Consider the following 23,660-nt stretch of genomic DNA (forward strand, 5'->3'; position numbering starts at 1 on the left):
CACTCTCGGCACAGTTTCCGCAGATGCTACTGACGACCTGAGCTTTGCTCTGGCTTTCCTGAGGGGTGTTCCAATCGAGGCACCAGCCGAGATTCCCGACCCAAATGCCACTAGATTGTTCCAAGATTATGTGGTTCAAGAACTTCTCAAGGTGCTTCGGCACAAGACACGCATTTTTCTCTGCCTCGTCCTTCCAAACCAATCTCAGTCAAGGCGAGATCTGGCCGCTGACCACTTGGAGCAGTTTCAACAGAAGCGCATTGCCGCAGATATGCAAGGCTAATCCTTACATTTTTCGCTTGCTTGCTCTTTGTGTGCTTTCGTTTTTGGCCTGTCGCTTGCACATTGTCAATAAATCAGAGCCAACCCTGACACGGGAAGCGCGGAAGCAGAAAATGGTCGCTAAATTTGGAGCGCCGAGAGTTTTTGTAGTTTTGTTTTTCAGCAATGTTGCCAAAAGTTATTATGATTCGCTCCGTTAGCTCGGTGATCGCGAAGCTAATGGAAGTCACTCGCGGCACAGTTTCCGACGCCGCTAGACACGACTTGAACGAAGCTCTCGCTTACCTGAATGGCTTTGAAATTGAAGTATCAGACGAGATACCAGACCCCAATACAACTAGATTGTTCCAGGATTATGTTGTTCAAGAACTTCTCAAGGTGCTTCGGCACAAGACGCAATTTCTCTGCTTTGTACTTTCAAATCCCTACCAGATAAGGCGAGATCTGGCCGCTTGCTCCTTGGAAAGGTTTCAACAGAAGCGCATTGCAGCTGACGAGCGCTCTTGTTAGAGAAGCACTCTCCAAAAGCATACCCTTGCTTGCGCATTCGCACACACAGCCAAGCTTGCATGGTTGCTCACAACTTGGCTGATTGAATTTGTTTTTTGTTTTTTGTTCGCTTTTTTCATTGACTGTGTTCATGGCTATCGCTTTCTCCAGTTCTGCAAAACACTCTGAAAGTTTTGAAAACGCCGCAAGGACGCAACGGCAGAACTCCGAAAACCATGCTCCAAGCGATCGGGATGCACTGATGGCTGTATTTTGGTGTTGGCTTGTGAACGTATCGACATTCAATTTGGAAATACAAAGGGCACTCTTTACTTTCCTCAATTTGCCGATGTCGAGCTCAAGCAGTTCCACGCCGAGTTCTCCGCTTCTCGTAATTTTAAATCTTGGCTCTATCTGTTTTTCTTTTTTTCTCTCGCTCTCTCTCTCTCTCTCTCTCTCTCTCTCTCTTTCACGCTCCATTCCGCTTCCTCTCGCTTATTCGCTCATCCTCATCATCTGATTCGACTTTGATCCACGGAGACGAGAAACAGCCCCCTTTGGGAGCTGTGCTCCTGTGGGTACTTGTCTGCTCTATTTTTTTCTCAACCGTTTTTCTCAACCGTTTTTCTCAACCGTTTTGCATCGTACAACTTTCCAATGCCACCGCACACACCGCACCACACACACGCAGACACACACAGACACACACATACACACATGTACACAAACACCTACACACGCCGCATCATCTCGCACAAGCACTCGATTTTTCGCAAAGTGATGTCATCATACACAGCATAGCCAAAAAACAAAGGAAAAAAAAAAACGGGCGTGTGGATTTAAATGACCCCGAAGCGAGCTCAGCTACTACTTTCTAATCACCCCAGTGGTTGTGCCAAACAAGTCGATAGAACTGGCGGCTGGTGATCTCATTCTGATTTTTTATTGTTATTTTTTTTGGTCGGTAGGGCGGAACGATCCAAAACAACTCTCCAGCCGCTACTGTCGGCGGTGGGACGACCCTCATCGTTCCCGGCGGCCCCGGCGTCCTCGGCGTCCCCAATGCCAATGTCCACGGGGGTTACTCCACGATAGTTGACCTTCCCAAAATGGATTCCGCCCTTTTTAGTAAGCGCAAGCACTGCATTGACATGTTCTGGTCCACTCGCTAAGCCCACAGTTTTCCTCTCATTCTGCCAGATCGGGAAGAGGACGTTGCTGCCGCTCTTTTTCAGCAGGCCGATGACCAATTTGATCGGCTTACCACTGACAGCACCTTGATCTGCCTTACATCAGCCTTTACTGCAGCCGCTGTGTCCGAGCTGTTTTGCCTGCATTCTGTCTACGAAGGGGAAATTGGATGGTTTTCTGGAGCGTTGACCATTTTCCTGGCCACTTTTGCGCTACTTGTCTTCTACAGCGAAATGCAGACGGCCGCTGGCGCAACTCATTTCTACTGGTTTGGGTTTGTGGGTGTATGGAGCTACATTCGTTTTGCCGAGGGTACTTGGTCGCGAATGATCTTTGCAGCAAATTGTCAAGTCAAGCGACTCTGGCTTGGCGCTACATTCGTCGTTATGACAGTTTTCCCGCTGGCCTACTTTGCGTATCAGGACGACAAATATCGTGGAATGGGTCTTGCTGGAGGACTTATGTCTGCTTTCCTTGTGTATCTACTCTTCATTTTTAAAAGTGGGATTGTGGAAAGGCCGCAGGGGGACCAAGATGCCGAGCTGAGTAAGTCGGATTTTCGGAATGCGCACACAGTGTCACCAGCTTGACTGACTGGCACTGCAAACTTTGAACACGTAGATCAGCAAACCACTTTTCTTCGTGAGAGATTGGGAGCATACCTCGCCCAGAATCTCCGAGAGGCTGCTGAAGAGTTCCCCAAGAAGGTTGTGACGCTCCTTCTGGTTACTGACATCATAATCTTCCTTGGATCGGCTGCCCTCGTGGAAAAAGTTGGCGGCAAGCTACCAAACCGCGAAATTACCGTCTCAGCAACCGCAGTGGCATGGTTTTTTACATCTGTGCAAGCGATCGTGAACATACACCGATGCAACGAGTTGAGCGCCGCTGGCACCGGCAGCACAGTTCCAGCGATTCGTCCCTTGCATGGATTGGTGGCTGTAGGCATCAGCATGATAAGCCTTGTCGTGGTCACTGCGGTCGTGTGGTCAGAAAAGCTACCGGACAACGCATCGATTTGGGGCATTACATTTGCCGTCAACTTCGGCTTCATTGCCATCAAGCTGTACCTGCTTCACAAGGGCAATTTCCCTATGACGTGGTTCACTTGCTGCTGTTCGAAGTGAATTTGTTTGTGCTGAATTTGTTTATGCTGAGTTTGTTTGTGCTGGACCTCTCCGCACATGCTGGTGCACTTCCAACTGTTTTATTTTTCCCAATCCGATGATAATACGATGACCACGTTGTTTTGCTTTTGATTTTATGACAAACAGCAACGCAGCAAATAGTGAACGAATTATTGTTCGAATCATTGTTTGCAGGAAAGCCAAGAAAATGAAGAGAGAACGTTTGTTAATAACAGAGCCGTCCCCAACCAAAATCACCGTTTAATCTCCCCAAAGGAACAAGAAGAACGCAACTTGCAAACCAAACGTCACGAATACGACGCCGAACACACATCTTGCTCGTGAGTCATCAATTTTCACTCACTCTATTTTTTTTGTCGACCGATGTTCAACATCCGTTGGGAGCTGCTCGACTCGGCTCTGCTTCACGCGTGCGTTCTCGAAGAATAGCACCTGAATGTTCTCGTGTTGCATACTGCGCAATGAGGGCGTCGAGCACGTTTGCTTGCTGGCATTGGTTCTTAAGTCGACCGGCTCAGCTTTTTTTGTTTTTGCCGCTCAGTGTTTTTTGCCCGTTTATTCCTCCAGGAGCTGTGCCACTTGTCGCGCCATACATCACTCCCACTACAGTAGAACACAAGCACACGCTTGAAGTCATGCTTTGTTGGAAGCAGGCACACAACGTACGGAGCACAGGCAAGTCGGTTCCCCCAGTTCTGCTTCCCTCCTCTTACTTGCGTTCTTTTTGGTTTTCCGTTTTTGGTCCCACAGGAACTTCTGTGTCGCCTAAATCGTGCTACCATGAACACGCGCGTGAACCATTGCTGGATACTCCTACTTCTACAACCTTGAACAACATGGGCATGAGCAAAAAGGGCGGCAAGTCAAGTCATCACTTTTCATCGCCTTTTTTTTTTGCATTGTCGGATGTCTGCCGCGACTCGGGATCTCCAATTGCAGTTTCGGCTTTCTTTTCAATCACAGTCTTGATGCAATAACCACGAGTTCACTCTCAAGCAAATAATTCGGACCAAACACGTTCCCAAGCCGAGCAAGTTTGGCCAGCATGCAGTCGAATCGTTCGTTCCCTTTGGAAATCTCTTGGGCGGCCTCTTTGTTTCGTGCTTTGTCGTCGTTTTCGCTCGTATTGTGACTTTTCTGTCTTTTTGTGTGCTTTCGCTTTTGGATAGTTGCCTGCACCTTTTCAATAAACGAGAGCATGATGTGGGGGGGGGGATGGAGAGGGTTGTGCTACATTTGGACAACTGCAGTCCTCTTTGTTTCCAGCAATGCCTCATGTCGTAAAGATTCGCACCGTGGACTCGGTGATCGCGAAGCTTTTGAAGGTCACTCTCGGCACAGTTTCCGCAGATGCTACTGACGACCTGAGCTTTGCTCTGGCTTTCCTGAGGGGTGTTCCAATCGAGGCACCAGCCGAGATTCCCGACCCAAATGCCACCCGATTATTTCAAGACTACGTCGTTCAAGAACTTCTCAAGGTGCTTCGGCACAAGACACGCATTTTTTTCTGCCTCGTCCTTCCAAACCAATCTCAGTCACGGCGAGATCTGGCCGCTTACCACTTGGAGCAGTTTCAACAGAAGCGCATTGCTGCAGATATGCAGGGCTAATTCGAACCAACTCGAACGCTCCAGAAAGCGCTATCTATTTAGCGATACATCGCTTCGCTCACTCGGCCGTCATGGCAAACGATCGCTCACCCTAACTCGTGCACCCGCACGCACAGCCAAGCATGCATGATGTCGCTGCGCGACGCTTTGGCTGTGGGTTGTACTCTGTTTTTTGAATAGCGAACAGTGTTTTATTATTGTTATGTGTTTTTGAATTCGTTCAATGCCTGTTTTCATGACAGCGATCACCTTGCATGACTGCCGCCTTTTCCAATTGAACCTGCAACACTCTGGGAACCTTGAACCACACTCCAGTTCAGCGAGCTGCAAGTGTGCTGCCGGGGCTGGACGCAACGGCGATAAGCAATGTGCATCATGTGGGGGCAAGCTTCCCGCAAGACGTTCTTTTTCGGAGCCTTTGAAGCACAGCCTGACCTCTTCACCCCCACCTCCCCGCACACCTCCTCGAGTTCACAAACCCTCTGTCTACCCTTTTGCAGCTTGCTCGCGGTGGCCGGAACGAGGCGAGACCGAAATGCGCAGGCAAAGTCCGACTTGATGACGCAAGCCAAGCCTCTGAGATTGACGTTGAGAAAGCTTGACGTTGATGACATCGTAGTTGACCAGCTTTGGCGTTTTATGTGTTTCGCAAGTCAAACACGAAGCCGAGGAACCTTCAAGCAATGACCCCACTTCAAGCAAAAGCGACCTTGAAGTGCTTAAAAATACCACAACAACAATTTAACAGCAGTTTGCTCCCGCAGGAGTAAAACTAATACAAACCCCCCTCCGAAAAAAAAAAAAAAAATAACAAAAATTCAAATACAATAGCGAATGCAAAATAGAAGCGATTAACCGTCTTTTTTAAACAGCACAACGCACAAAACAGTGAATTCGATTGGGTGAAACACAAAAAAGGAGCATATTTTCACAAATGAGTTCAAAAACAAGCAGTTTGTTCTTGAACACCTTCTTCAGAGCCCAAGCCAAACAAGCAGTACTGGCCAATGCAGTACATTGTCAAAGACCAAGCCAAACAACCAGTGCATTTTCAAAGATGAAGCTTTTGCCCAAAGAGAAGAATCATCTTGCGATGCACCTTCACATGCACCGGCAGCCGGCCATCCAGCAATTCGCCATCAATGTTCCAGCAGCCGGTCGGCTTGGACGCCTTTTTACGAAGCTCAGCTGCTGCAGCAGCAGACGCTTCAAGAGACTCGCCAATGTTCGTCTTGTCAGCTGTCGGCGGCTGTGGTGAGGTGGGCGCGGATGTGTCTGGCTCAAAGATGAATTCGGCGACTTTGACGGAAGAAACAAAATCCAAGTCGAGATGGCTCGCACTAACGGCTCGCTGGTGGATGAGCGCTTCCCGTGGCAGCTTGGCCGCGGTTGAAATGAGCGAGGACGACGATGAGGACCTCGCTGGAGCCGGGGCGTCTGTCGTTACCAATCGCGCCGAGTCCACGACAGTGGCAGACAAGGCTGCTTCCGAAACAAAAGCAGGCATCGACGACGCAGAAGGTGCATCAGCAAGCAGCCCATCGGCACTCGTTGCAGAAGTGTCACCAAGCAGCGTGTCCGGCATTGGAGCACAAGTTGCTGGAAGCGTTTCCGAAATGGCGGTTGTCAACGAGCCGGAAAGTCCTTGATCAGCTGCATTCAAGGCAGGAGCCGATGCAGACAGTTCACCATCAGGAGTAACCGCGACTTCTGGGAGCTTTGACGAGCTGGTTCGCGACACTCGAAGCGACCCGAATGCCGAACGAATCGACGACAGGATCGAGGAGGCCGACGTTGCCAAATTGGAGCTCCCAGAGGACAACGACGAGGAAGCAGTGTCAGAGACTGAAGACGACGAGGCAGATGGTGAACCAGCAGCCACACCGGAAGCTTGTAGAGAAGGAGCGGGTCCGGAGGCATCAAAATAGGTGGTTCCGCCATGCGCACCCGACCCAAGACGGATGAGATGTCGCAGATAGCTAAAGCGCGAACACTTTCGGATGAGAATCAAATCAACACAGCCGTCCGCCAGATGGGCGTTGGGAGAAATACCGCGAGGCGCCTTCTCGCACATGCACGAAATGTTGGCTGCATTCACGCACACAAAGTCACCAGCAACTGTCTCCCAACCCGAGCCTGCTCCAGTGTATGGAAAGAGGTTTGCACTGTCAAGGCCAACGGATGGGCTGGGTGTGAGAATGTGGGGCGAGGCCGCGGTGCCGTCTTCGGTGCCGCTGCCGACGCGTTTGAAATACGCGTGCGCGGACGGCGCTGCACACACACTGCAATCGGCCGTGCACGCCATGGCGGATGATGTTTGAGGCGACGAGATGGCCGTATTGCCCCGCTTCTTCTTTGGGTTGCGAGCAGCAGAATGTTGCGAACCTGCCTGCGCGGCGGAAGGCAGAGCAGGGGCGAATGACGCCGAGGATTCGGCTCGCGCGCGTTGCTGTGTCGTGAATGGCGTCAAGCTGCTGGCTGGAGTGGCGGCAGATGCTGCCGACGAGGCAGCTTCATCCAAACAAGCGGCGCTCGGTGCATCCATCGCCTGCAAATCGTCTTGGTCCAAGAGGACAAAGTCGTCCGAATTTACATCGTCCACGCTACCTGCGCTGCGGGTGCGAGGAATTGTCCGGGCAATGGCCAGTTCTGGCAGCGAAGATTGATTGCCAACCTGAGCAGTGCTGAGTTCGCTGACACTTCGACCACGATCAGAGGCAACACCCAGTCCACCGTCGGTGCTCATGCTAAACGAGTCGACATGAGCCACATCAGACGGGGGCATGGAGCTGGCGTGGTACACATACGATGCGGACTCTGCACGCGAGGCTGGTAAAAAGTGTATCTTGCCGCTGTACGACGTCATGCCAAGAAAGGCGCTAAAGCCGGCAATGTCGTACCGCATGGGTCCAAACAAGCGCATCGACTCGCTGCGCTTGATGACATCGCCGTAAAAGCCAAATCCAAGAAACGAGAGGGCGTACCGTTGAACCGATCCCTGCTGCCGAACGCTCGCCACATCCATGCCGAGAGTCTCGCCCAGAATCACTTGCAGCACGGCGGTGACTCGGTCGTTGCAACCAATGGTCGAGTACATGATGGTGTCTGTTGAGCCGGCCGGAATGAGTCCGACGGGCGTGGGGCGCGACGGGTTCCAGGACGGGTTGGCCAGCAGGCCGTGGACCACATCCGACACGGTGCCATCGCCTCCGACACAGAGAATGCCACTGAGAGCATTCAAGTCCAGTCCTTGGGCGAGGTCCTTTGCCTGCCCAGCTGCCTGGGTCTCGAGCGCTTGGCACGGGATCTGGACAAGCTCGAGCAATGGCTGCACGACCGACGCCATGACCATGCGAGCCTGCTTCCGACCACCCACAGGGTTGACAATCGCAATCAAACGGGTTGGGCGTTGCGCCTGGGTGACCAGCATGGCTACCAGCATTTCGTAGACCACGGTGGCGTGGGCAACGGATTCAAAGCTCAGCAGAAGGGTGCGCTTCACCCATCGACGCTTGTGCGAGGTACTATCCACAAGGTGGAGTGTGAGGGAGGTTTCTGTCGACGGCGGCGGCATGTTGGATGGCTTTGGGACTGTGAACGGATAGTCAAAGCGAGATGTGCTGGTGCTGTTGTTGCTGTTGTTGTTGTTGTTGCTGCTGCTGCTTGGCGCGGAATTGGGAGGAATATCCAACGGGGCTGACAGTGTCGTTGAAGCAGTTGCAGCTGGAGCAGTAGCAAGTGGTTCGCTGGTTGAGACGGGCTCTGTTGCTGGCGTCGCTGTCAATCTATCTGGCTGTTCAAAAAACAGTTGCTCGACTGGGGATGCCCACTCGACTGCGAGAATCCGATTCACAGGGTAGACTGGTACATTACAAGCAAAAAGAAAAAGAAAAAAAAAGCAATCAAGCACCAGAAAGGCCAAATTGATTTGTGTGAGCGAGAAGATGAGACAATGCAAATCCACACCCCGCTTCTGTCTCTCGAACGCCGGCGTGTTGTTCCACCATGATACGAATGACAAGTGTGTGCAGTGTCTGAACGATGTGCGACAAAAATTACCTCGAACTTGGTCTGGCTTGGCGAGCGGGGTGAGTACCACGCCCATCGCCCCGTACAGCAGATGCCGGGCAGTCATCTCTGTCGACTGGAGCAGTGCAGCAGCAGACTTGGCATTGTTGCCACTTGATGCCAGTGGCTGGTCCTCCGTTGCTTGACTCTGGCTAGCACCCTCGTCCTCGGCTGAGGCTGTGTTGGAGGTCGTACTTGCGGCTTGGCTCATTGCCAATGCCGCGAGCGACGCCAGCGCTGGAGTCGTCCTTGTCTTTGACCGCGGCCTGGTTGCAGCTGCTCCATCCAGCTGCTGCTGCTGCTGCTGCTGCTGTTGCAGCTTCTCGACCTCGGCAGCGGCTGCGACGACGGCAGGCACAAGCGGGCCGTTGACCAGCAGCGAGCACTTCAGATGGCCCGACACGAGCACGCGCGCCGACACCACATCGACTGCGGCAGCCTTGCTGACTGTCTGCGACGACGATGGCACTGCACTAGTGCCAGTATCATGCAACAGCGTGGTGGACGACTTGGACGACGACTTGGACGACGACTCGGTTGTGGCTGCCGATTCTTCTTCGTCTTTGGCTTTGGCGGGAAATTCAGCGTTTTGTCTCCGTTCTTCTTTGCCTTCTTCTTTGCCTTCTTCTTCTTCTTGTTCTTCTTTGACTTGTTCTTCTTTGACTTGTTCTTTGACTGCTTGTTCGTTTGCTGCTTGTTGCTCTTGCTGTTGTTCTGCGTTGTGCTCATCCAACGGTGCAGCAGCAGCAGCAGCGTTTGTCGCCATTCCAACACGGAAGAAAAAAAAAAAAAGAAGTGGGGAAAAATAAAAACAGGCGGAAGTGACGTCGACAAGCAAGCACTAACTTGAAAGCTCAGTGACTGAGCATACAAGTCGCAAAAGATGTCGTTTTGGATGTCGGAAGCATGTAACGCAAGAGCTGAGCACTTTTATGGTGGAAAACACAATCAGATCAAAAAACAAACAAAGGGGGACAGCTCAATGCTCCTACTGCTGTAGGAATAAACGATCAGATAGAACGAGAGATCAGAGTGGGTAATAGCGTTTTTGTACCTGCACTGTGTAGTAGCATGTAAACACTACACTAGATCTACACCGGATTTCTACTGTGCAGCAACACCAGCTGGGGCATCCGCTCCAATCTCATCCTCATATCCCCACCACCCGCCTCCTCCCAAGCTCGATGAACATGTCCGCTGAATATGAATGACATCCAGTCTGATTTTTCCGATTCAATAGAATTCAACGCGAGAATGTCGGATTCAGCGACACCTGGATTTACGATCGCGCCGTTCGCCATCCAGCTCAATCTGTCTGCTGCTGGCGCTGCGGGTGCTGGATCTGCTACTACTGGAGCTGGAGCTGGAGCTGGTGCTGGTGCTGGCGGGAATGGAGCAGCATCCTTCCACCGAAGAGCCGCCGATGATTCAGACGGCGATCCACGCAAGCGCGTTCGCCTGGACGACCATGCTGGTAGTGCTGGTACAAATGGCAGCAGTAGTAGCGGTAGTCGAAGTGTGGCCGCTGCCTTCCACGAGGACGATGCGCACGGCCCGAGCAGCGACGGCGCGATTACGACGCGCTTCTTGAGCGCGATTCAAGTCAAGTCTGCCGCCGAGGAGGCCGCAGAAGCAGCCGCAGCAGCATTGAAGGCATCCCACATCGTCATCCCGCTCATCAAGAACAACCGGTGGGGCGTTGCACTCGAGTCCCAGCCTGGCACCAACGAGGACGCTGCTTCAAGTACCACTGGTACCACCGGTGCTGCCACTGCAATGGATGTCTCCACATCCAACGGCGAAATGCAAGCATCATCAAGAGGTACACCAACAAACGCAGCTGCGGGTGCGAATGGGACGTTGACCGCGGAGGAGGAAGCGGCCGCGCTCGCCCAAACCGCCTTGAGCGAGCTTTTGCAAGACAGCGCTGCCATCACAGCAGGCAATGTCGAGCAAAAGACCATCCCATTGATGATGCAGAATCGCATTCCTGGGGCAGAAAACCTCTCGAGCGAGGCGGACGTGTTTCGACTCGACGTTTCGCTGCGGCCAGACGACATTAACTACAATGCCGTGCCTGTGGAGGCTTTCGGCATGGCCATGCTGCGTGGCATGGGTGTTTCTGACAAGGACATGATCTCTGCGCGGAACCAGCTAAAGGACGCCGTGCCACGCGCCAATCGGCTCGGCCTCGGTGCCAAACCCAAATCAGAAGCGCTCGCTAACAACGAGCCGCCACCTACATCGGCAAAATCTGCCGCCAAGCAACAACAAGCACAGCAGGCCAAAAACGCAGCAGCAGCAGCAGCAGCAAGCAGCACAGCACCAGCCGTCCCAGCTCCGCCAAAAAAACAAGTCGTCTTCTTGCCTGGCTTGACCAAGCGTGACGGCTCTGCACCCCCGCGTTCTGATTCCGCAACCGACGCCAACCTGGCCGAAGCCGTACGCCCGATTGAGACGGTGTCCATCCCTGCTGCAGCATCAAGCCGTCCGGCTGCGATGCCTCCTGCTCGACCTCCGCTTCCTTTCGCCCCCTTTGCTTTTAAAACGTCGTGGCTGGCAGAAAACCTTCGCGTGCGTGTTGTGAGCAGAAGCTACAAGGATGGCAAGTACGACGGAGTGAAGGTTGTCTTGACTGAAATCGACCGAGAACGTCTCGACCGCTTTATCTGCAAAACCGAGGACGACCGCACGCTGACCGACTTGCGGGAGCGCGACCTAGAATCTGTCGTTCCGCGCGAGATTGGTGCCAAAGTACTGATTCTTAGCGGCACCGAGCGGGGCCGGATTGGTCTGCTTCACGACCGCGATTCGTCGCGTCAGCGAGTCAAGGTCAAGCTGCCGTCCGAGCCGTTCATGGCGACTCTTAATTTTGACGAAGTGTGCGAGATTGCGGCGCAATTGCCCGGCAATGCTGCTCGCCGATGACCCTTGCTTAGTGGATGCGAGTTGAATATTTGTACTTTTGGGACATTACAGAAGAAACGAGGTAGCGGGCGGCAGCTCGCTGTGTTGGTGCTTATTCAACCATTGCTGTTGTACTTGATTCATGTGTGTATACTAAAGCATTGATGAGTTTGGACCATGACCCGAATACAGGACAGCAGCTTTCGGCGAGATCGCTGCCCTGTCGTATCTCGTTTCATTCACGACTTGAAAACCCAGCATTACAGACCCTCCCGGGCTTCTCCCCAAAGCATCCGAACGTTGACCTCAAGCAGAACGAAAGAGAACGTGAAAGAAGCCATTTTGAAGCCAATTTTTTTTCCAGTCCCTTTTTTTGTTTTGTTGGTTTTTTTTCTGCTTGTGCTCTCAAATGAAGGCCATTCTCGCTACTCTTGCGCTCGTCGCTCTTCTTGGCAACAGTGCCTTCGCCGTCACCTGCGGACGGACCATCACTTACACTGAGGTCGACGAGGCCGACTACTCATGGACGTACTCGGTGACCCCCGGCGCGCACCCGCTCGGCTACGACGTTGCGACTTACATGATGGGCGAGAACGTCTGCATCAACTTTGCGGGTGTCCAGGGCAAGATGATTGAGATTGCCATCGAGACCTTCACCAACGGCGCCACTGCTTGGTACGTGCACCGCGCTCTATTGAAGCAGAAGGAGAAGCAAAGAAGAAGAAGGAAAAACAAACCAAAAAAAAAAAAAAAACCAAAAAAACAAACCATGTTCGCTCTGCAAGAAAAAGCTGGCCTCGTTCGTTAGCTGCTTCGTAAAGCAAGCACGATATAACGCAAACAAATCGTCTAGTGGTTAAAAAAATTGCGGATTTTTTTGAAAACATGGGAAACAAACGCGTGTCTTTTTTTTTTCCGGTTCTTTTTCTCTGTGAGCGCGACGTCGTGCGGTCGTGCGCCTCACATGCTCGGAAAGCCCGTCGTCTCTGCTTTCGAGTGCACCTGGGCGCAGGGCGCGGGACACTGAAGACAAAGCGCAGCTCGCTCGAAAGTAAAAAAAAAAAGCAAAAAAAAAAAAACAAAAACAAAACAACAAGATTTTTTTAATAACTCGTTCTTTGTCTCTTCTTCTTCTTCTTCTTCTTCTTCTTCACTCGCGACCCAGCCTCAGGCGGTTCTTGTGCTCTGGCTTGTGATACTTGCCAACTTGCTTCGCACCCAGCAGGGCAACGAGCAGCTCGATAGAAACAAAAAACCCCACTTTTTCATTTTTTTTAAAACAAAAAAACCCACAAACCCGAGAAAGGCAGCCTTTTTTTTTTTTTTTTTTGAACTTTTGTAGTATTTTTTTATTTTTGTTTTTCGCGGTTTCTTTATTATTATTATTATGAGCCGTGGGAAGTTGAATTGTATGGAAAACCATTGGAAGACGACTTTTTGCACCCTCGCTTCTCCTGTTGCCCCCATTCCGCCTGCCGCTCCTCATGGCAACTCACAGAAGCGACTGGTGATTTATGGCGCTGAGAGACGCGCCGCGGGAGCAATTGCTCTGAAAGTACCGCTGCTTTGGTCTGCATTGGACTTTTTTTGCTGACTTTTTTTTTGTCCCACTCTTTTTCACAAACAACAACAGCATCTCGGACAGCGACTCCTTCCTCGCCACTACCAACGTCGTTCCCACCCAATGCGGCGTCAACCGCGTCAGCACTTGCTTTGACTCGCCCGACGACAACACGCTGAGCTTCTTTGTGTACACGACTTCCGACGAGACCGACTTTACCTTCTTCTACCGCATCCGCACCTCGAACATCAAGCGCACCGACAACCAGAACGACGCTGTTGCCAACGCTGCCATGTGGTGCGCCATGCTTGGCTCCAAGAACACCACCGCCTACCCCAAGGATCTCCTTGCCGGCGGCATTAGCACTGACAACTTTAACACCAACCCCATCGCCCAAAACTTGGACGGCAGCGCCGCCTCAACGTTCGCGACCTTCGCCCTCATGCCTCTGATTGCTGCAGTGGCTGGTGTTTTCGCCATCCGTGCATAAAGTCCTTCGTCCTCCCGTCCGCTCTATCGTAACGGCTCGAGCTGATTGATTCGGTCGCCCGCTACTGATACCGGCCTTAGCGTTCACTTCCACCTGCCCCCCTTCTCTCCTTACCTTTTGTGTCTAGTTATTCATTTTTTTGTTTCTGCTGTCTGCGACCATTCCCATTGATTGGTCTTGAAACTGCCTGTTTTTTTTTTTTTCCTTCTTCTTCTTTTCCTTGTTGGTTTTGCAACCCACTTTCCACGGAGCGACGGTCATCCTTCACTCCGTATTCAACATCTCTCGAGCTTGTGCGCCGTGTCCGCTGGCGGACTTGGATGACTTGAAACAAAGCCAAAAGCCCCCTTTTTTTGAGTGTTTTTGGTTTTCTATGTTACGCGAAAACAAGCTGTTGGTCCTTGCCTGCTGGAAAGTCCGAGTGTCAAATGCCGTCTCTTCAAGATTGAAAGAAAAGCTGGAGCAGCTTTGAGTGTTGGTGTGAATGATCGTTTGTCAGCTGTGCTCGTTTTTGTTAAAAAATCGATAAAAGATTTTTCTGTTCTTGACTCATTGTTGCGACCCCCTCTTTTTTCGTCATGAAAGCGGCAGCTTTCTTTAACAGTGCTTTGGATGAGTGATGCTAAAATTTCAAATGGAAAATTGCGAATGAAACCAAAGAACAACAACAACACCGCTGTTGTGATGGTGTAATTTTCTCCCACAGCCACCCCTCCCATTCAAGCGAAGCTTCATTGGCTCCAGTCTCGGCTGTAACTGCCCGAGTTGGTCGTGACCAATGCAATCAACGCAAACGAGCGCCGTGGCTTGTGAAGCAACCAAGCTCTGACGAGTTCCACCGGGAGGAGCTTTGGTGCGAAAAAACCAACAAAAAAATTCGCTTACGTCGTTCGACGCTTGCCCAAGTCTCCATCTCGTCACGAGCAATGCTGTGGAGGTTCCTCGAATGAAAACAGGTACTCTCGTTCCTTGCGCGTGGAGCGACCGAGCCCGAGCGGCGATTGGAGTGCCAAATCGCCGTGGCAAGAGTCAAGGTAACACCTGCGTGGTAATGTGATAAACGCATCCATCATTGCAAAATCAACACATGCAATCGTTTATGATTCATCGCTTTGTTTTGTTTGCTTGTTGGTTGCACTTGTTTCCACTGGGGGAAAAAGGCCGATTTTCAACTGCTCGCTTTTCAACTGCCATCGTGCGATCGAAGTTGTTTTACCTGCTGTTTAATTGTGTCTCCGTGGGGCGTTGTTTTTTTGTTGTTTCGACGCACATTTTGTCTCTGCCAAGATCCATTGACCTACTTTGGCAACGGGATCTAACACATTTCCACTTTGCGCGTTTCCTCCATCTTGCCGACTGGATTCACACGCACTTGATTGGCTTCTTGCTTCACGATTCTCATGATGACGCCTTGTAAACAATCCTTCTTCTCGCTCTGCTGCTCTATCCTGTCCTCATCGTGGACGTTAATTATTTGCAGTCAGTCGTTTTGATAGTTACCTGTTTTTTTTTTGTTTTTTTTTTTCAAACACTAACAACAGCTTTTTTTTTTTTTACCCATTTTCCCCTATGCGAATGCTGGCGCGGCTTGGGCGAGTGCTCTCGCTGCGCAGGCGGATTCCAGTCGTTGCTGTTGCGCTCTGCATGATGGTCATGTTCTCGACATACACGCTGGTGGCGTGGCGCGGTCCCGGGATGGGCGCGCTGGGAGAAGGGGCGGATTACGAGCTTTTGCGTGAGCAACGCCATCTCGCTGGGGTCAAGGTCCATCCTCCGCAACGGGCAACGCTGGAGGAGCCTGACGCCGGGGTGCCGCTGGGACTCAGGCGGAAGTCTGTCGAAGACATTGACCGCTTTCTGCAGGAGGAGGACGAGGAGCTCGCTGCTCCCATGGGGGTGAATCACCCTGGCAGGCGTGATGCTGCTGACATACGTGCGCCGTTGTACAGCAACGCAGCGGCGGGAGCAGCAGAGCAACTAGCACAGGCAGCTCTTGACGCCGAGGCTGACGCAGAAGAGGCGCTGGTGGAGGAGCAGGTGCGGCGCCTGGAGGAGCGCAACAAGCACGAGCAACTGGCCGCGGCTGCTGCTGCGCCATTACAGCAGGGTGTCATGCAGGTTTACACTTACGAGGCTTTGGAGGCGTTCCTGGGCAACACTGGTGAGCATGTGCACCAGCATCCCAAATGGCTCGAAGATCTCCTGAAACTGCAAAACGGGGACCACTCGCACGAGCACGAGCACGAGCCAGAGCACGACGATTACTTCTTGCTCACAGGAGCAGCAGCAGACGACAGCACTGAGCACCCGTACCACGCGTCCCACATCTCACTCCAGCCCGACCTCGTGTCCGTCGTACTACCCGTGTTCAATGGCGCACAATCGTACTTGAAAGAGGCTGTTGAATCCATCTTCAAGCACCAGGTTGACGCAGGCCCGCTGGAGCTCATTGTCGTTGACGACGGCTCGACAGACCAGACAACCGTCCAGTATCTTCGCGAGCTCGAAGCAGACGCCGAACTCCAACGTCTTCGACAATCGTCAGCTGGGAATCACGCACCAAGTCCTTCCTTGAAGATCATCCGTCAAACCAACACGGGGCTGCCTGGAGCGCTCAATGCTGGCTTTGATGCGGCGCGTGGCACGTTGCTCACCTGGATTTCCGCTGACAACATCCAGCTTCCCTTGTTTGTGGCCACCCTTCGTCGTGCTCTAGAGTCCCACGAAGAGGCAGACTTTGCCTACGCAGACTTTATCAACATGGACGCCAACGGCGTCGATACGTCTCGCCAGGTGGTCGGCACCTTGACAATGAGTTACGCTCAAATCATCAGCCGGAACTATGGCATGGCCTCGTTCATGTACCGTCGTCGCTGCGCAGACGCAGTTGGCAAATACGACACGAGTCTCATGGGCACCGAAGACTGGGACTATTGGCTGCGGGTGCGCCACAACTGCGGACCCTGGGTGTACGCCCCCGTTCCTCTCGTGCGCTACCGCCGACATCCTCTCTCCATGAGTGCCACAATCAAGCTCGACCCCATCAGGCACCGCACGCGACAGAAGGCAATCGTCAATGCCGCTGTCGTTAGCGACACCCTGGCAGCAGCGTGGGGTGGTCCTGTCCAGGCGACGGCCAACACTCCAGGAAGCGCAGCCACGTTGGAGCCCGCTGCCATCAAGGCGATCAATTCTGGCGTCTTGAGCTCCGCGGCTCTATTCTCTAGCAACCTCGCTGCAGCGGCTCAAATCAGCGACTACCGCGCCGCCCAAGACATCTTGTACTTTGCACGCGGAGTGGATACCACGCTTCTGGCTTTGGGGAGACGACACCTTGAGCGGTGTCAAAGCAGCCCACAACAGGTTCTCGATCACTCTTCACGCAACCTGGCATTGTTATGCGCCATCAATCTTGCCGTGTTGGACGTGAACGCGGGCCATGTCGAAGTGGCTCGCACCGCTCTTGAGCAGATTACACAAGAAGTGAGCAGGATGTCCCCTTCTCCGTACAGTCGCCAGCTGAGCCGAGCACGCACAGTGCTCGAAGCAGCCGAGGCTGCTGCTGCTCGGTCGCAATCTCCAAAGGCGATTGCCACCTCGAACATTCCTGACCTGGTCGCCGCCGAGCCGTTCCTTCGTGGGGACATGAAGGAAACCGAGGCTATGGCAAAGGATTTGCAACAACGGCAAACCTATGTGTGCGCCTTCGGCTGCGGGCTGGTCGGGCCGCTACGCTGGACACAAGAGCTCAATGCTGGCGCGCAGCTCGATCTGAGCAAGTCCTCCATGGTGGACGCGCCCATCCAGGCTCCGACTCTGCCTGGCCGACTCAAGCGTCAGTCTCTGGCCGTTCTCGCCTTGGGTATCCCCCTTGGGGAGGCTACCGCTTCCATCAATCCGTTTGGCATGTTCCGCCACGTTTTTGTCATCAGCACCCATGCATCGAGCATGGAAGGCAAAAATGTCGCCCACTGGGAAGCAAGCAGCCAAGCCACGAGCACCCTCGACGGCGACTGTGCTCTCGATGTCATTTGCCTTGGCCCAGAGACTGTCAATCCATCAGCCATAGCATCCATCATCGAACACCTCAAGGTCGGTGTTGTGCACGTCGTCACTCGCATCGATTATCGCGAGGGCGACGCGCATCACATGCCAGCGCGCTGGTGGGAAGTCATTGCTCACATTCGCGAGCACAGACCTTCGATGCGAATCATGACCACGCTCCTCCCGCATGGAGAAGATGCGCTCGTTCCGAATGTCGACGCCATTTGGGCTGCTGACCTTGCCAAACGCCAAGTCGCCGTTCACGCCGAGCAGGACGATCCCCTTTCCAAGATGAGCGACGTCGAGCGCATTCAGGCCGAGGCGCTTTTGTGGGTCGACACGCTCAAGCATCACGTCAGCCTCGTAGTAGCCCACGATGCCACTACGGCTGCTGCTTTGGTACCGCTCTTATCTGCTGCACGTGTGTATCATGGATGGAGTTCTGTCGGTGGCGGCAGTAGTGCTCGTGCTGCTGCCACTTTGCAAGAAGCACTTTCTCCGCAATTACCTCAGGGTATCCTCTATCGCACTGCATTGGCTACAGAGTCGATTGCATAGGCCTGTATACATGGCCACTTGTTTTTTTTTTAAATTTATTTATGAATATTTTGTGTGTATGGCCGCTTGTTGCAATATGTCGGGGGGTGTCAATTCTTGTCATTTTTGTCATCGTCGCTCTCTACCTCTTTCTCACCACTCAGTACAAAGCATTTTGCAACCCTTGTAACACCAAAACAGTGAAATGCATGAGAATGGCAGAGCAAAAGAGATGCATGAAGGCTTCCGAACTCTGTTCCAATCATCAGCGCCAGTTTGCTAGTTTGCGATCGACGCGTAGTCGCTATTCTCGGTCTGCGTCGAAGGTACAACTGCGACTGTCGCGTAAGGGGTTGCTGCTGACTCTGGCGGCGGACGAACCGACGAGGGATTGGGCAGCGAAGGATCGGCGTACTCGACACCGGATCCAGTCGTGGACGCTTCGGTATAGAGCAGTTCCGACGCGCCTGGGGAAGCTGGGGGCTTTGAGCCGACATCCTCGTACAAGGCTTGAGCGGGAGTAGCAGACGCCGTTTCGTACGTCTGCTCGGATGGCACAACAGTGATCGCCGAGTACGTGGTTGGTGTGGAAGCGGGCTGCACACGAACAGACGATGCGTTAGGCAGCAAAGGATCCGCATACTCGACACCGCTGCCTGACGCTTGCATTGAACTGGGCGCAACCGCAGATGCTTCGGCATACACCTGTTCCGACAAACCGACTGGAGGAGCCTGGGGCGTCGAGCCAACATTCTCGTACAAGGCATGGTTGCCAGCGGCAGACAAAGCTTCATAGGTTGGATTCACAACGTTGGACACAGTGCCGCGGTAATCAGCAGACTGGTAAGTCGGTTCTGAGGCGGATACAGATTCGCGTGGTTTGGTGGCTGTGCTGATGACTGGCAATGATTTTGGTGCGCGACGACGCCGAAGAGCCACAGCCAGCGCAGCCAACAAGATAAGAGCTAACAGGCCAAGAATCACTCCGAGAATGATCGGCCATGACTCTGAGTCACTTGAGCCTTTCGGAGCATTGGACGCAGCAGATGCAGCAGATGTCTGCCACGCAGACGAAGCACTGGCTGCTGATGCGGATGCCTGGGATGCAACCGAGGCTGACGACTCTGCAGCGATGGAAGCAAAGGATGCCGAGGTCGCGGAAACTTCAGAAGCGACAGAGGCGGATGACGCGCTTGCAACTGACGCGACAGATGCGGATGACGCGCTCGCCGCGGTTGCAATAGAAGCTGAAGATGCCGTCGCGACGGAAGCATCAGATGCCGAGATGGCGGAAGCATCAGAAGCAAACGACGCGGACACCTCAGAGGCAATTGAAGCTGAAGACGCAGCAACGAGGGAAGCAAGCGATGCGGAGACCTCGGAGGCAAGTGACGCTGAAGACACAGAAGCAATTGAAGCCGAGGATGCCGTGGCGACGGAAGCAAAGGATGCAGAGGTTGCGGAAACATCGGACGCAACAGATGCAGACGCTTGTGATGCAATTGACGCAGTAGCGAGGGAAGCAAAGGATGCCGACATGGCAGAGGTGGCGGAAAGACGAGAAGCAATCGAGGCAGAGGCGGTCGAGGCAGTCGCACCGGATGCGACTGAAGCTGAAGAGACGGACGCGACTGCCGCAGAAGCGACTGAAGCGATTGAGGCAGACGCGACGGAAGCGACTGAGATAGAAGCGATGGAAGCAAGCGGAACGCATGATCCACTCAACACGCCATATCCGTCATAGCACTGAGTGCACGCAGCGGATGATGTGCAGAGCAGACAATCGATCGGGCAGCACGACCCGTTCCCAACAGCATAGCAAGTAGCACAGACGGTATCACATTCTGCAATTCACAAGTCAGCGAACGGATCACTTGAAGATTTTATCACCCCGGACAACTTACGGTATGGTTCGGATGCACTGCCGTATGTGCTGGGCGGAGCGATAGTATTCCCACCAAAGGTAAAGTTGTTGGGGCTCAGCACTGGAGATATGGTCGACAAGCGCAAACCATTGGGCAAGCCTTGAAACAGACCAGGCGGCAAAGTGGTTAATGGAGTGTTACTCAAATGCCTAAGAGTAACTTGAAATGAGAAGTGCATTCAACACGCGCAATAAGGGGGCTTGCTTACAAGGCAGTCAGCGCAGTCAGGCCTGTGAATGCAGAGCCAGAAATACTGGCGATTGGATTGTAGTGCAGAGCCCTACGATAGTGTCGGCGACGAGTGAGCCGTTTGTGGATGATTGTTGTTTTGCCTTTGCTCGCTTACAAGACAGTCAGCGCATTCAGACCCGCAAATGCGTTCGCCGAAATGCTGGTTATCTTGGTGGAGGATAGATCCCTGCGGATAGAGTTGCAAACGAGTGAGCTACCTCTGCGTGATTCCTCCCATCTTTGCTTGCTTACAAGTTCCTCAGCGCAGACAAGCTTGTGAGTGCAGAAGTGGGAACACTGGTGAGTGGGTTACCGGACAGCCATCTACAGATCGAGTCGCAAAGACGAGTGAGCCCATATGTGCGATTCGTCCTATCGTTGCTTGCTTACAAGACGATCAGCGCATCCAGGCCGGTGAATGCAGCGGCTGGAAGGTTGGTGAACTGGTTGCTGGAAAGGTACCTACATGGAGAGTTGCTAACGAATGAGCCGTTTCGCAGCGCTTCTTCATGTTTGTCCTTGCTTACAAATGCTGTAGCGCAGCCAGATCTGTGAATGACGACGCGGGGATGCTGCTCAGCTGGTTGCTTTGCAAATATCTACACAAAGAGTTGCCAGCAAGTGAGCTATGTGTGTGTGTGTGTGTGTGTGTGTGTGTGTGTGTGTGTGTGTGTGCTCTCTCTTGGCTTTGCTTGCTTACAAGATAGACAGCGCAGTCAATCCTGTGAATACAGAGGCGGAAAGGCTGCTGATCTTGTTCATGGATAGATCCCTACAGATAGAGTTGGTGAGCCATTTTACGTTTGACTCTTCCCGTCTCTGCTTGCTTACAAATAGTTCAGCGCAGAGAGCCCTGCGAACGCGGTTGCGGACACACTGGAGATCTGGTTGTTGCGCAGATATCTACAGATTGAGTTGTAATGAGTGAGCCGTTGGTGTGCGATTCTTGTTATCTATGCTTGCTCACAAGTGCCTCAGCTCAGTCAAATCTGCGAATGTGTTTGCGGGAATGTCGGTGATCGGGTTGTCGGCCAAATATCTACAGATGGAGTCGCGAACGAGTGAGTCGTTTGTCAGCGAGGCTTCCCCGTCTTTGCTTGCCTACAAATAAGTCAGTGCAGGGAAGCCTGTGAATGCGGCTGTGGAGATGCTGGAGATGTTGTTAGCGTCCAAGTATCTGCAGATTGAGTTGGAAATGAGTGAGCTGTTTTTCTGCGTCATCCTCGCAGTCTTTTCTTGCTTACAATTCCTTCAGCGCAGTTAGGCCTGTGGTGATTGCGGTGGAGGGAATGCTGTTGAATTGGTTGCGTGATAGACGCCTGTAGCCGCAGGCGCAAACAAGTGAGCTGTTGACGTGTGATTCATTCTGTCTTTGCTTGCTTACAAGGTAGACATCTGAGGAAGGCCTGCGAATGCAGCGGTCGGAAGGTCGATGATTCGATTGTTGGATAGATCCCTGCAAATCGAGACGCACACGAGTGAGGCTATGGTGATTCTTCATGCCTTTTGCTTTCGTACACTTCCTTCAGCGCAGACAGGCCTGTGAATGCATTTGCCGAAATGCTGGATATTTCGTTTTCTTTGAGTACTCTGGGTGGAGGATGAGTGAGTGAGTGGGTTGCGCGATTCTTCGTGTCATCGATAGCTTACAAGTAAGTCAGTGCAGATAGGCCTGTGAATGCGTTTGCAGAGATGCTGGTGATCTGGTTGTCGGTCAGATACCTTCAGATGGAGACGAAACGAGTGAGCTGGTTGTGGATGCGACTTTATGTCTTTTTTGCTGCCTTACAGCCAAATCAGCGCAGTCAGGCCTGTGAATGCGTTGACAGAAATGCTGGTGATCTGGTTGCTTTGCAGGGACCTATCGACCGTACGCCAATCAGGAGGTCAATGCTTTGAATCAAAGTTCAACGCTTCGGTGATACTTACAGGTGCGTTGTGTTGCTTGGGATTCCGCTTGGAATGGTTGTGAGAGATTCAGTATTGCAAATGACGGTCGTTCCCGAGCAATCGCACACGCCGCCAGTGCCGCAAGCATCGACTGCCTGTGCCAACTGGACGTGATAAATCATCAAGAACAGCAGAAGCAGCCCAAAGGCAAACTCCTTTGGAATCATTTTTCTGTGGTCAAATCCCAGACACAGAGAGAGAGAGAGAGAGAGAGAGAGAGAGAGAGATTTTACAGAGTGAGCTTGCAGGGTTTATACAACACTCACCCCCCTTGCAGCGGGACGGTGCTGAAATGCCAGCTGTGCGGGTGCGTGTGCGTGTGATTGAAACTGGTGGCAATTGGAAGCGGAGCCTTTTTCCGACCCCCAGATCTCAAACAAAACCCCCCCGCAATATTCAAGCGAGTGCCCTGTCTGCCCTGTCTCCCAGCGCCCGCGTCTAGAATCGCCTCCATTAGTCTTGTTTGACAACTCGCGTCTTCAATAGAAGCGCGCGCGCGGGGGGGGGAGTTGGGGAAACGAGGCGAGATTGTGATTGTTTTTTTGATTGTTTTTTTTTTTTGTTTTTTTGTGTTTTGGGGCGAAGTGGCAATCGTACGGGCCCCCTGCTGTTCCTTCCGCTCCGTCACTTGTTCTGCTTTAGCTAACGATCTTGCTGCAACAGGATGCATTCGATCCTGAGAGGGGTGGTGAGAGAGAAAGGGAGAAAGAGAGAGAGAGAGGGAGTCGAGGACAGCCGAGGAGTGCAGTGCGTTCTGCACCCACGCAGACTCAACAGACTCGAGTCGCTTGGTGAAGCAGCTCGTTGCCGACTTGCGTAAAGCGGCAGCGATCGCTTTCATCGGAAGAGCGGAGTGAATTGCTTTTTTGAGGGCGGGTTTGACGATGCGCGCGTTGCGTTGGCTTACTGTTGCTAGTCCGATCGGATGGCCAAAACAAGCAAAAGGAAAAGTGAGCGCGAATTCTCCACCCAATCCTATCTCGCACTGGGTTGCTTGTGATTGGGTTGTAATTGCTGGCATGCTTCCGACTCTGTGCGCAGCATCCCAAGAATAACCCTTGTGTGAAAACTGTGCATCTTGACAAGGAGGGTCAAACGCATGAGCGAAGAAGAACACAAAATCAAAAAAACAAATCAAAAAACAACAAAAAAACAACAAAAAAACAACCAGGCAAGATCACTTGACACGGCCAACATTGAACGTGTCGAATTGTTGCATTGGGTATT

General features: G+C 52.6%; 7 protein-coding genes across 7 annotated transcripts; 5 read left to right on the forward strand and 2 right to left on the reverse strand.

The window, feature by feature from the left end:
- Nucleotides 1-1,880: 1,880 nt before the first annotated feature.
- Nucleotides 1,881-3,089, forward strand: CAOG_03527 (hypothetical protein; the record flags this gene model as incomplete). The annotated part of the gene is made up of 4 exons (XM_004348382.1): nucleotides 1,881-1,899; nucleotides 1,972-2,274; nucleotides 2,356-2,508; nucleotides 2,584-3,089. 4 exons carry the CDS (start codon nucleotides 1,881-1,883, stop codon nucleotides 3,087-3,089), a joined length of 981 nt encoding a protein of 326 aa, XP_004348432.1.
- A 1,289-nt stretch (nucleotides 3,090-4,378) lies between these two features.
- Nucleotides 4,379-4,720, forward strand: CAOG_08716 (hypothetical protein; the record flags this gene model as incomplete). Its single annotated transcript, XM_011272034.1, has 1 exon — nucleotides 4,379-4,720. The coding sequence occupies one exon, from the start codon at nucleotides 4,379-4,381 to the stop codon at nucleotides 4,718-4,720; it is 342 nt and encodes a 113-aa protein (XP_011270336.1).
- An 847-nt stretch (nucleotides 4,721-5,567) lies between these two features.
- On the reverse strand, nucleotides 5,568-9,637 carry CAOG_03528 (ceramide kinase). Its single transcript, XM_004348383.2, has 2 exons — nucleotides 8,780-9,637; nucleotides 5,568-8,581 (listed from the first exon to the last, which is right to left on the reverse strand). Exons 1-2 carry the CDS (start codon nucleotides 9,552-9,554, stop codon nucleotides 5,772-5,774), a joined length of 3,585 nt encoding a protein of 1,194 aa, XP_004348433.1. The 5' UTR covers nucleotides 9,555-9,637; the 3' UTR covers nucleotides 5,568-5,771.
- Nucleotides 9,638-10,017: 380 nt separating this feature from the next.
- On the forward strand, nucleotides 10,018-11,868 carry CAOG_03529 (hypothetical protein). The gene has a single exon (XM_004348384.2). The coding sequence runs from the start codon at nucleotides 10,043-10,045 to the stop codon at nucleotides 11,714-11,716; it is 1,674 nt and encodes a 557-aa protein (XP_004348434.1). The 5' UTR covers nucleotides 10,018-10,042; the 3' UTR covers nucleotides 11,717-11,868.
- Nucleotides 11,869-12,063: 195 nt separating this feature from the next.
- Nucleotides 12,064-14,295, forward strand: CAOG_03530 (hypothetical protein). The gene is made up of 2 exons (XM_004348385.2): nucleotides 12,064-12,370; nucleotides 13,329-14,295. The coding sequence occupies exons 1-2, from the start codon at nucleotides 12,105-12,107 to the stop codon at nucleotides 13,744-13,746; spliced, it is 684 nt and encodes a 227-aa protein (XP_004348435.1). The 5' UTR covers nucleotides 12,064-12,104; the 3' UTR covers nucleotides 13,747-14,295.
- Nucleotides 14,296-15,321: 1,026 nt separating this feature from the next.
- On the forward strand, nucleotides 15,322-18,348 carry CAOG_03531 (glycosyl transferase; the record flags this gene model as incomplete). The annotated part of the gene is made up of 1 exon (XM_004348386.1): nucleotides 15,322-18,348. The coding sequence occupies one exon, from the start codon at nucleotides 15,322-15,324 to the stop codon at nucleotides 18,346-18,348; it is 3,027 nt and encodes a 1,008-aa protein (XP_004348436.1).
- A 217-nt stretch (nucleotides 18,349-18,565) lies between these two features.
- CAOG_03532 (hypothetical protein) lies at nucleotides 18,566-23,365 on the reverse strand. Its single transcript, XM_004348387.2, has 18 exons — nucleotides 23,341-23,365; nucleotides 22,413-22,604; nucleotides 22,273-22,344; nucleotides 22,134-22,205; nucleotides 22,002-22,073; nucleotides 21,868-21,939; nucleotides 21,728-21,802; nucleotides 21,589-21,660; nucleotides 21,451-21,522; nucleotides 21,315-21,386; nucleotides 21,184-21,255; nucleotides 21,011-21,082; nucleotides 20,874-20,945; nucleotides 20,736-20,807; nucleotides 20,599-20,670; nucleotides 20,461-20,532; nucleotides 20,232-20,401; nucleotides 18,566-20,171 (listed from the first exon to the last, which is right to left on the reverse strand). The coding sequence occupies exons 2-18, from the start codon at nucleotides 22,598-22,600 to the stop codon at nucleotides 18,607-18,609; spliced, it is 2,934 nt and encodes a 977-aa protein (XP_004348437.1). The 5' UTR covers nucleotides 22,601-22,604; nucleotides 23,341-23,365; the 3' UTR covers nucleotides 18,566-18,606.
- Between the last annotated feature and the right edge of the window lie 295 nt (nucleotides 23,366-23,660).

This window comes from Capsaspora owczarzaki (genome assembly GCF_000151315.2).
Source record: "Capsaspora owczarzaki ATCC 30864 unplaced genomic scaffold supercont2.5, whole genome shotgun sequence".
NCBI classification, from domain to species: Eukaryota; class Filasterea; order Ministeriida; family Capsasporidae; genus Capsaspora; species Capsaspora owczarzaki.